Raw genomic sequence first — 12,645 nt, 5'->3', positions numbered from 1 at the left:
GACACTTAAATTAGGGGTGATTGATAGTCACCACTGGCTTTCCTTCCTACAGCCAGTGCAGAGAGACAGGCATCCTCTTTAGCAAATTTTACCAGCCTAGGTAGGCTGAATCACATAGCGGAGATGGCCTTCTCTCTGATATACATTGCTGGAGTGTGGGGTCATGAGATCCTAATTTAGGTATTTCAGTTAAGTAAAAGAAAGATTTAGATGGGAACTTTCTAAAGACAATTTACTTTATTAACTGTTCCCTTTCTTTTTACTTAAATGTTCCTTCCAGATTACTGCAGCATGCACTTTCCACAAAGCAAATTAATTTTCATGGTGGTTCTCAGAATTTGTATACTCTTGGAGATCAGCCTTATTTAAATAAAGTGTTATAGTACGACATAAATACCTTTCACTGAGGCAAGACTTACTGCAGCATTACTGTTGAATTTCTCTGACTTTATGGATAAATAGACAGCTGTTGGCTTGTCTGTAAAATAGTTCATTAATTGCATGGCTTATGGAGCGTATATTGTAGACAAAAAAAGGAAGGGCATATTAAGAAAACAGATCATGTTATAGGTTTTGCTGTTAGCATGATTCCTTGCAACACTGAAGTTTCTTTTGGCAGCCAAGGTAGTTAACCAGGCCTCATTAACTGGACATTTGTTGGCATCAGTGAGACTTACGTGGCATTAATGACAAGATTCCATATACAGCCCTCAAATGGTGGTATGTTTCTGAGAGGTGCAGTCTGAAACTGAGAAGAAGTACCCCCCACAAAGAGTTTCTTAACAGAGATGGGCTGGTCTGTTGGCAATCTCTGAGTCTGGCCTTTGTCTTCATCTACTTGAAAAGTGAACATCCTGTGAAAAAGATTTGAAAGCAAAGAAATACATATTTTACTCTGGTTTTTGCTTGTACTGAAATCACCATTTTGCAGGCCCCATTTACTCCTACACCAGCTATAACACTGAGCAACTCAAATTATGTAATTAGCAGCTCACTTTAAATGCATATTAACCACTAGAAGGTTTTCAGCTACTGCTATGCTTCCTTGGTAGTTCTCTGACAGAGCTTGGTAAAGCTGTGCTGCGGAAGGCGATAATATCAGTCACTGGTTGAACAGGAATTAGTGGTTTGTAGTGTGGCAACACTGACATGGTTAGGGCCAAGCCTGCTGTAGTGTGATGGTAGATACAATCTAGTGCTCAGCAGGATGGGAACTGCCTGGGATCACATTTTTTTTGGCTCCCTATTTCCTGGTTTGTACAGGTTGTTATCTCCTTGCTGGGGTACAAACACTGCTACAGACTGCTCTGATTACAAAATCAACCACAGATACATACTGTACAAAGATCTGGTAGCTTTTTTTCTGGGGGAGATGGCAGAGTAGGAAAATTACAGATTGTCACCATGTACTGATGCAAGTGCTGTAATTCATTCTCATGGGTAATGCAGATGCTACAAGTTAAAGACAAAGCAGTCCCATGGAAGATACTGTTAAGGTTGAACAGAGGAAGGTAGAAGTTTCTGAAGCACAGCGCCACAGGCTGACCAAGCCAAGTCCAGTAATGGAAAAAAGAGCAAAGAGGAAAGGGGTGAATACGGCAAAGAGCATTGTTCTGGTAAAAGCAAGAATCCAGATGTGAGAGAAAAGCTGGAAGCTCTTGCCTGTCAAAGCTACTGAGATGCAAATGTTGCGGGTTTGTACCACATTTACAAGGAAACATTGTATAGGGGACAGAAAGTGAAAAAAGTAGTTTGCCAAGCCATACATTGTGTATACTGAGAAAGCAGCGTTAATGTAAAGGCTATGTAATTGAGAGACAGTGGATTATTTTGATGGGTAATAGACATAATAAGGTATAGCAACAAGAGTAAAAAATTTAACTGCTGTCTTTGGGACAATTTACCATTGATGAAACATAGAAAATCTCCAACTTCTGAACAAATCCAGCTCAAGGTGAGCTGAGTTGCAAAGGCTGGATAAGAACTTCAGTATTTTTGAAGGTGAATGTAGAATGCTAGTTGGCATAATTTCTTCATGTTGTTAGACTGTATTTAATAGAATTTAGGCAGGACAGAATCAGGACTTCAAAAAAAAAGCTGTATGTGTCTCTGCTAAACTCTGATATGATTTATGAAGTGCAGTTTTTATTTCAAATGTGTTACAGTCATGCTAAGCATCAGGACCTAACTATTCAAGCATCTTTGACTACAGTTAGTTATCTAAACCCAAATTGGGCATCTATAAGTAAGTAGCTTGATTTTTCAGAATTACTGAGCATCCTTACGACATATCAGAAATAATCAGTTTCTGGCAAATAACCTCACTTTTTTCAGCTGCAAAATTATATGGAACTCCAATATTCTTCCTTAACAATAATTACAAATGTTAGCACCTGAATATTGAAAATGTTTATTGAAAAGAGGCCAGTTTTCATATGTAAAATGTTTGGTTTGTTATTTACACAAGTCCTAGACAGAACTGGATAGTGACTTAAGCACCTGAATTAGATAACTGTTGTACCACATGCAAATTGTCCAGTTTCCTCATAGTTTTGGAGGGATTCATTTGGCCTAGAAAGCTGTAGAGTAAGAAAGTAACTCATTTTTCAGAGGATTGGAGGAAGGGGGCGTTTAAAGACTTATCTTTTGGGACAGTCTCTAGGATTTTCCCCAGATCCTTCAGCAGTGGAAATAGGAGAGAGATTTCTCTGGGGGCAATTCAGAGCAACAGACTAATTTAGGTTCTGTGAAGTGTCCCAGAGAGGACACTTCTCTCCACTGCCTTCAGAGGAAGTGTAGGGAAATCAGGCTGCCAAGACATGAGTTATCTTTTGTGCTGCTGCATGTTAGCCATGGCTACTGGTTGTCGGTATTTTCATCAGCATGCAACAGTTCATCTTTTGTCTCATCTTTAGCCATTACCATAGCAAACATTTTGGCTCCAAGCAGAACCATACAATGATGTGCATTAGTCTTCAACAGTATCCTATAATTACCTTGGAAGAGAAAGCAAATACTTTGTAACTATATGGATAATTATCTCTCTAAAGAGTTTTCAAAGGGTGTTCCTCGTATTGAATAAAATAAAGCTTGAGCTTGTGATGAGCAGAGGAGGGGTTAATCTTAATCTATACCTTTTCACATATATTTTAGGTTACAGAAGCTGCAGAGTTCAGACAATTTATTTTGTAACAGAGCTACTTTGAAAACACAGAGGTTTCATCTGAACAAGCATCATCACTGGATGACATTGTACAGCAATTGTGTCTTGATCTACTCTCACAGGTCAAGTTACTGTACTCCATAAAAGAACTTTCTTTGCTGTTTAGTGCTTCTTATTACCATCTGCATATTTGTGTTCTGTCACAGTGACAGACAAAATATTTCGCAAAATGCAGTTATCCATTTCCAACATAACTTTTTCTCTCAAAGAATCTACAGTTTTACCTCAAACTAGTCATGGAAGCTGGGAAGAGATATTGTCTGAAGGCTTTATTTACAAGATTTTTTTTAATGATACAATAGAAATTCAGTCAGAAAATTATACTGACAAAAGACAAAGCAAAGCAAAGCAAATTATAGAGAGGACAGAAGGGCATCTCAGGACTAGACAGACAGGAATTGTTGCTCAAGAAGGCTGCAGTGTTGTGGGGGTAAGAGGGTGAAGCCTAGTGTTCAGTGTGCTTAGATGAGCGTATTTTGTAACATGCTGGATGTCACATCTTGTTTCTGATTATTATTTTTTTTTTTAAACAAAGCAGAACAATGTTGTGCATAGAGCACTAATCTACTGAATGTACACATTTGTATGTCCAAATGTCCACAAAAAACCCTGCTTGGAACAAGGGCTATTCCAGGCCATAAATAATACTGTCTGCCTGACTCCTACACACTACAGTAGTGCTCTTTCTGATCACTTTCTGAATGGTGAATTGTAATTAGCATTTTTTTACAATGTCTGAGAAAGGGCAAAGTAATTTAAGTGAAGTTCTGTTTAAAAGAACATCGTCTGAGAAGGTCTGCAATGGCTTTCCAGCAATAAGAATGACTGCTGTTTATCTGGAACTGTGTGTCTCCATTGTTTTACTATATTTAGCTAGGCACCATCGTATACACCACCTCATGTACACTGGCACATGGCATCTCAAAAAGCCTACAGCCTGCTGTGCTGTTGCTGTTCATATACTTTGAAAACAATCATTTTCTACATGTCTTGAAAAGGTGATTTGCTGTACCACAGCAGTATTTCGCATCCACGGATTTCATTAATAAAAATATTTGCCAAGAATCAGAAGGTTAAAGATGCCAATTCAGACAAATGCAGGTCTCTGGGGAAACAGGCTGATAGCCTAGGAAAGCATGTAAACCCAGCTCTGCAAAATAATAGGCACTGTCAGAAACTAACTTCTAAAAATTTTTGGATAAGGATGGAATTACACTAAATTCTTTGCCTCAGCGGAAGCATTTACATGGATTGCTAAAGACATCGGTATGTTCGCTTTGTTGAATTAACTGTGCTGTGTGGTCTGTAGCACTTAGAGGTGTTTGTTACCCTTTAGCTCGTTCTATCCGGATGGAGTGTGCTCTGCCATCGTGAAACTCGCCAACTTCTGGTCTGATGGTGATTCTGTGGGGATCCCGTATCCCAGTGGAGATGTGCACTTCTAGTCGACCTCTGTTCAGGAACACTGCATAGTAGGCCTGCAACGTATATGTTGGTATGAGAATCTAAGTTATATTTGGAAAGAAATTATTTCACTTAGTTTTACATCATTGTGTACTTTTTTTTTTTACACCAGTTTTTAATTTGCTCACCATAGACAAGATACTGTAGTTTCAGTTCTGCTGCTGCTACGTTCAGACTCTCTTGTATCTTTGTAATTAGGAATGGGTAAAACGAGGTCATGCTGCAAAGCCTCATCAAAAGATTTAACTCTCTGCATACCTATTTGCAGGGAAGGATGGAGACTTCTAAGCTACAGTTCTTCTGATTTTTGCTGTTACAAGGCCTGGTCTTAAAAACACAAGTCCTGAATAGCATTGATCTCAGTGCGAGTTCTGCCTTTGGAGGGCTGGGATATCACGCTAGTAGTTACTCTAGCAACCAATGTCATGTTGTAGCAGATTTCAGGATCTAACCTGCAGTTACTATAGCAATGAGTGCCATGCTCACTTCTGTGACCTGAAGAGCTGGGAAGTGATAAAGGAGCCCCTACCCTGAAGTTAATGTCATGCGAGTGAGCCATTATAATGCGCTCTCCCTGGAGCATCTTCCTCCAGGTCACCGAGAGCTCTCTTCCAAAACAGGCAGGAAGGAAAATAATGAAATATCATTTCCCAGAAGTCCTGAACAAAGAAAGCACCAAACTATTCTCTTTATCTCTGTTGTAGTATGTCTGTCTGTGAGGTTTTTAATTAACCAAGATTTTAATAATTTCTAACAGCAATTACACTTTTACCAGTTAGTCACTCGGACTCTGTAGGTACTTCCTCTGATAAGACTGACTCTATTCCCTTCTTCGGAAAGGATTTATACTGCAAATTTGTAAATTTTTTTTTTATGGGAGACAAGGAGAGGTTGGTGTACTCTTAAATCCTGTATCCCACAGCAGTGATGCCAAACAAGGGGCTTATCTTGCACTGCTTTTAGCAGCACCCCCCCCTTTTTTTTTTTTGGTCTCAGGGGAAACAGAATGATTCTCATTTATGTCTGTGTGAACAGGAATGAGAGACGTTTCCAAGCATTAGTAGTGTATATGTAGTCCTCAGAATGAGCGAAGAACAGTATCCTCTAATATTTAGGTTTGATTAAAAAAACAACATGGAAGAATCTATATGATAGAAAAACAAATCTGTTGTTTATCAACAAGCAATGGATGCCTTACTATAAATCTTTAAAAGAAACAGTTACTCCAATGCAAAAAACCAAATCTGAGCCTCTATCAGATTCTCCATCAGATAAAGGATAACATTGGAAATAATTTATTCCCAAGCACTGAATTTTAACTTAAGTATAAACGTCTGACAGTGCTTTAAATCCAACCAAGTGGAAGAAGTTCAGTGAAATTGTGGGTTTTCTTTATCTTTTGCTAGATTCCTCGTACCTGCCCTGTCTGTCTGCGCTTTCTCCTCAGAGGGGCAGGTTTCCTTCCAGTGTACCTGCGCTTTCTCCTGGGGGGGACAACTGTGCCACTTGTGCCAAACAAGATGATCCCAGACTCATTCTTGGTGCTGAAGGAGAGGTTGATTTCTGTGCCCATGTCAAAGGAGACAGGCTGCAGTTCCAGAAAACCTGGCTTGGGGAAGCTAACAGTATAAATGTTCTGTAGGAAGAAGACAACAGGAAATTGCATTAGTAGGATTAAAAGCAAGAGTATGAACTTGCAGAAAGATTTCTTAACTAAAATAACAAACTATGTAAATATAACTAGTGTGAAAAGATGGAAAGTAACAATAAACACTAAGCCATTTACTTCTCAAAGTGTTGTGCAAATACTAACTTACATTTATACATCTGGCATCAGTAGAGTATTTCTGGAACCCTGTCTTACAGGAAGGCAAAGATCCAGTCTTATTTTGGTATATCCTCTTGGATTAAAAACAACTGCTTACAGGTGTTTTTTTATATGAATGTTTTCCACTGAGTTAATACAGTGGGATTTTGCTTTTAAATCAATACAATAGCCAATATGAACACAAACTAGATTCTATTATTTGTCAGGCATGCCCAGAAAATACTTTTCATTAATCAGTCATTATTGCTTCATCATTATTGCTTCACTAAGCACCACTGCTTTCTTGATGTCTCGGGCTCATAAACAAAGCACTCGTTGTGTATGGCCCAACTCTTTGGACATTGGTAGCCGTTAACACAATTTAAAGAGCAGAATATGTCATCAAATAATAAATCGGTACATGCTCCTGAAGATTTTCTGTCATCGCTGCCAATTCATGTATTCTTCCAGCTGCAGAAGACCAGTCTATAGAAACAGTGACTTTTTCTAAACTAACTCACCATTTTTTTCAGTACAGTAGAACTGTTTTCAGGTTTAGAGATAGTAGATTATGCCAGATAAAGTCACTGCTGATGATGTTCACCTTTCTCTGAAACCTGAGAGCATTTAAATAATTGAGCATATATCCAGCCTTTATCTCCTGCTTTTACTTAACTTCTTAATTATCCTACATATCCTGTTCTGTACAATTAGAGTATTTTATTTAATTCCCCAACAAAATGGTTAATCCAATTAGATTTCATACTCTAAAATCTCAAGTGTTACAAAATAATGTGAAAACCAAAGTACTTCCTAAGATTCATAGCAACAGGAGAAAATGAACAAATGAACAAATATCCTTATTTCCTATTCAGGAAAGAATCTGAAATAAAGCAAAACAAATAGGTACTTCTGTAAAAAAATTCTGCTGAAACTAAACTGGTAAGGTTTAAAAGCATTTGAGCAATCTGGCCGTTTGCAGTTTAGCTTTATCACAAACTTGAAAACTTAAAAATGGCCATCTCATGACAGATCCATCTAGTCTAATATCCTCTCTGAGAGTCCTATTGTTGTGTGCTTTTTGCTCTGATGAAGGCCAGAGGTACAACTGATAAACACAGCAAAAGAGGGTCCTCATCTTTATTTTGACCTGGCCAAGATCCAGTCCCTGTTCAAAGGAAATTTTTAATGTTTTTTAGAAAAATGTTTGGAGAGCATCAGGTTAACAACTCACTTGGATTTACTGTAGTGGTAGCTGATATGGAACTCCAGATCATACATCTGCTGGCAAAACTATCTTCAATAGTATATATTTCCAGGGAAGAAATACATTATTGGGAGACAAATGTCACTGGAAATATTTTTTTATATACAAAGACTCTTCTTTTCCATGGAAAATTACTATAGTCTCTCCCAAACTTAGGATCAGATTCCTTTGATTTTATATACATTGAAGGCCTCTTAATTAGAAGCAGCAATAATTGAAAATAAATAGACTTGAGTTGTATTTAAAGTTAAAATAACGACACCAATTTTGCACATTCTTAGTGATCAGTAAGAAATATGCCTTCCAGCTCAGTGATAGCTCATAACAGTAAGTGCTTTACATTTCTGTCCTAAAGGTGACTTTGTTTCAGTTACCCCCAAATATATGGTGATTTCCAAAGTACCTTAGGTGTTCTGTAGTGAATGATTTTATAATAACAATTTTAAAAAATAATAATCACTTAAATCCTTGGATTTTATGTGCATCAAAATTTTTAAGGTTTTTGCAATATTATCGCTGCCTAATTCTATCCTCATTAATGTCAATAATTCCCATTTTAGTCAGCTGAAACAAAGCTAGACCATTGCTAAGCATTTTAGAAAATCCTACCCTTTAGGGATAGGGATATCACAATTGGCCAGGGATCCTGTCCAAGAAGTTAGGATCTGGAAAACTGGTCTACTTGCTGATCAGACTCATTCATCTTTCTTTCTCCTAAATATAACTGTTCTGATTTTCAGGTTAGATCCCAATGTGTGTCTGAATATGCCTTATACAATTAATATGTTATGCCATAAAATCAGAAGCCAGAAAACATTTATACCCATTAAACCCAAAATACATGGAAGTCAGACTAACCTCTAGCGTGCATCCTTTGGTTAGACCAACAAAATCAGGACTACTCAATATATTATACGGTGTCCTTGAAATTTCAATCTCTTTGAGGCAACCTGTATATTTCTTTAAGTTCACTTCAGGCCTAAAAAAACATGGGTTTTCAAAAATAGAGTTTAGGGAGAACACAGTCAGCCAGACACAAACACATGCACTTTCAGATGCACAGATGCTTGATTTTTTTTCATAAATACACACACATACACTCAAATGAATACATCTTGCTTTCTACCACCTATGAGCACATATCGCACTCTGCCTTGCATCACTCAAAGGTGTAACAGGAGATTCATCTCACCTCCAATTTACAACAGTCCTCTTTGCCATTTTTTCTTTCTTTTTTTTCTTTCTTTGTTTTTTCTTGGGGGGGGGGGGAGGTTGTTTTTTTTTGTTTTGGTAAAGGATTGCTGTCACCTTTGATGTTTAAATGCAGTGAGCTATGAAATAAGTAAGTAGTTGTTCCTTAGGCAAAGCAGAAAGATGCAAGCTAGGAAATCATAACAATAAAGAGAGAGCTTAACTGGAAGACAGATGTTTCATTCATCTTTTTGCCTGTTAGATCCTAATGAAAGAGGAACTTCAGCAGCATACAAACACTTTGGGTAAAGTCTTTGCCAAGTTCTGAAAAAAAATTTCATTTGATTTTTTTTATGCTTTAGGAATTCTTTATGTTCAGGTAGACTGACATTTGTTTTCTATGTATTTTATATTCCCAATATCTTTCCTTTGAAAACTGCTGTGTATTTTCTTATGACACAGCAATACATTTGACTTTCTCAGGCAGTTAAAGAAAACAAAACAGTTTTGTTACAGAACCTAACTATCCATCCAAGACAGGAAAATATTGTACTAGAATTTCAAAGTTCCATGGTTTGGCTCATCAGCTGGTTGACAGAAGAAATGAGAAAAGCCCTGAGAAAAGCTAGCATGCTTGAATGCAAAATTATGATTTCCCAGGCCTGGGAACACCAGAGTGAGCACATCTGAACCAGGCTTGCAAGAAGAAAAGCCTTATAAAGTCACTTCAGAAAAAAGTTGCCATTCATACCATGGAGAGTAAATCCAAAAAGAAAAAAAGCATTAGTTAATGCACTCACAATATCACCCATGAGTGTTTACTAGAATATCTGAATAATATGAACAGCTCAAAGAAAGAAAAATGAATTTGGAAAATAAATAAGGAGTTAAAACATAAGGAGATAAAAAACCCTAACACTTCAGCTCCCTGGAAGGAAAGAAAAGATTTTAAAGAATATTAATTACAAAATAAAACCATTTTGCACATGTACTATTCAGCTGCATGTTTTGGTACTGAAAGCCATTCTTTGCATTATAGCCATCCTAGCAAGCGTGGTGTATTTGCTGGCTGGCAAATTAGCATCCTCTGCATAAGTTAATGCAAGCATCTGGTTTGCTGAAATAATCCATTATTTTGCTTTATTTACAGTCATGTAGTTATGGTCACCTTTCATTTTTGATTTTTTGTTTCCTAGCTCTTCCCCAGTTCCTTTATAGACTCATCTTCCCAGCAACAGAACAGTTTTGCCATATCATTGTCAGCAGTGCCCACAGTCTCCTGTCTTTGCCATCCAGATACCATTCATGTTCTTACACCCTTCCTGCCCTGGCCAGTTACAGACTGCCCTCATGCTGCCCCGTTACAAGCAGTGGCTGTTATCTTATAATTCCCAACCCATATGAACTCTAAATCCTTGCAAACATTGATGTTTTCTTAAGACTTCCTTTTTCCCTTGTTTCCTTCCAAAACATACAAAACAACGTCCAAGTTCATTCAGATCTTGCATAAATTCTTGGCCTTTTTTGTTTTGTTTTGTTTTGTTTTTTTTTTGCCAAACTAGGATCAGTTTCAAGGGAACACAAGCAAAGATTATTTCCTCCCAAGCTCCAGAAATTTTTCTCAGGATCAGGGGTCAGGGGAGGTGAAGTTGCATTTTTTCTAATTCAAGCCAAGAATTAAGCTGCAAAACATAGTGAAGTTCAGTTCATATCTGAGCGTATCAAAGCAAAAGTAACGGACACAAATAGTTGCAAACCAAAAACACAGTCAGAAACAGGTGATCTGCCCTATCCCTCTCTCATCCTCCTGTTCTTAAACTCAGAAGTGACAAAATTCACAAAAATCTGCCCTTCACTTTCGTACTTTCCTCAGTAGCTACTTCCCTGCCTCAGAGTGCAGCGCTCCTCACCTGACCTGGGACTACATTGCTCTTACAGCCTGGAGATCGGAACTAACCTCGGCAATACCGCTTGCCGCAGCTTTGCTTCCGCGGCATTCCAGTGTCATAAACAAACACAGCTGAAGTAAGCAGCTGTGTGAAGAAAAGAAAAGTTGTTCATGTAGGTGTGTGCACGGCATGTAAGATGACAGTGTTAAGCACTTGGGAGCAGCTTTGCTTGTTGCAGCAGGAGCAACTCGCTGAATTAACAGCCTTAGCATAACAGCTGGTATAAATACTGCCCACACGCTGCTTCTGCGTTGCCGCCTGTGCTTTGAAGCTGCACTTACTAGACACATGCAAGTCATGCAAGTAATCTGATTATTTTTACCTTGCTTTCATACTAGGATGAGGGAGAAAGGGGGAAAAAAACCCCAAACAAGTTACATTAATTGTAGCAAATGATACTTATTAGCAAGGTTTAAATATTTCACAATGAAGCAGATATACATCATTTACAAACAACACAAAATAGATAGTGAGATTCTATATGCACTATCAGGCTATAATGATTAACATTAACAGGGTTACTCTGCAAACAGTTACCTTAAAATGTAATATATGTGAGAGCTTTTATAATTTGTTGCTATACTTGGTCATGACTAAAAGCAAACCATGTAATAGAATTTGGTAGAACCAACACAACCTGATAATTACAAAATCATGGGTATCTCAGCATCTATTGTTTGCAGTAGCTCAGCTTTGCCCTAATCCCCTTTTCACTATTTTTTATTCTAATTTACCATAACGTTCATCTTGCCCCAGTGACTGATGAATCATAGCTGCAGGCAGAATGGTTGCCATAGGGCCAAGTAGCTGTGGTACGCTGATTTTCTTAGCAACCACAAAGGATATGCTGGAAGATAACTGCTTTAGACATTTTGTTATGCACTGGTGTGATTTCACGATTACATAATGTAGTGTTATATTTCATGAGTAAAATAGATCTTAGATCTTTTTATTGCTGGGTGATTTGACATCAAGAGGTCAGTTATTAACCTAATAAATTAACAAATATGTCCACTCTTTTAGTTGTGTAACAGCCTGTGGATTTATCACAACAGCTCCTTGTGCACAGGACCTCTTCAAGGCTGTCATTATGCCATGTAGCTAAAGCTGACGTAGATTAATGGGCTTGTTTCTCTGTTGCTCATCTGTTCATTGTAGCACAGAATTCTCTTGTTCTTGTCATAGCAAAACTGCTGAATATTCATTTAAACCTTAAGTAACTTTTTTGGTCTATTTAAAACTACGTAATACAGTCACTAAATTCAAGTATCTGTTATCCCATTTCTTTAGTTTATTAAAGCTTAAGTTAAAGTTTATCAATAATATTATGCAATATTTTAAAAATAAACACTGGGAATTTTATTTGCATAAGAAAATCAGGATCAGGCTTGTGAAGGGAAAAGGTTGCCATATTGCAATCTACTTATGTTAAATATATTAAGAGTACTGTATCATATACTTTAATTCCTGAATACAGGAGGAATTTAATCTAAAGAGAAACTTATGTCTACAAATAACTTTAAATGGTATCTAACACAATATTTTTATACATATTGAAAGTATACTGGCCCTGATTATGTAAAAACATGCATACCCATTTAAGAGTAATCCCATGAGGAGTAGTTTGTAGTTCAGTTTTTCTACTCATGCACAAGGTAAACACTTGTGCTTAATTTTGTGCTGATACGGAGCCATTTCTATAAGTTTGAAGTCACGAATTCTATTCATCAAATAAAAAAAAATA

General features: G+C 37.4%; 1 protein-coding gene across 4 annotated transcripts in view; it reads right to left on the bottom strand.

Moving 5' to 3' along the window:
* Positions 1-12,645, bottom strand: part of LAMA2 (laminin subunit alpha 2) — a 383,544-nt gene that overhangs the window by 25,702 nt on the left and 345,197 nt on the right. For all 4 annotated transcript variants that reach the window (XM_049800395.1, XM_049800397.1, XM_049800396.1 and 1 more), the window contains exons 52-55: positions 8,620-8,740; positions 6,105-6,323; positions 4,553-4,701; positions 678-854 (exon numbers count right to left, since the gene is read on the bottom strand). In XM_049800395.1, coding sequence (XP_049656352.1) covers positions 678-854; positions 4,553-4,701; positions 6,105-6,323; positions 8,620-8,740 — 666 coding nt within the window. The remainder of the gene's footprint in view (positions 1-677; positions 855-4,552; positions 4,702-6,104; positions 6,324-8,619; positions 8,741-12,645) is intronic.

The sequence above is a fragment of the Accipiter gentilis genome, chromosome 5, assembly GCF_929443795.1.
Source record: "Accipiter gentilis chromosome 5, bAccGen1.1, whole genome shotgun sequence".
Lineage (NCBI taxonomy): Eukaryota > Metazoa > Chordata > Aves > Accipitriformes > Accipitridae > Astur > Astur gentilis.
This window is presented reverse-complemented; position numbering and strand designations above follow the sequence as displayed.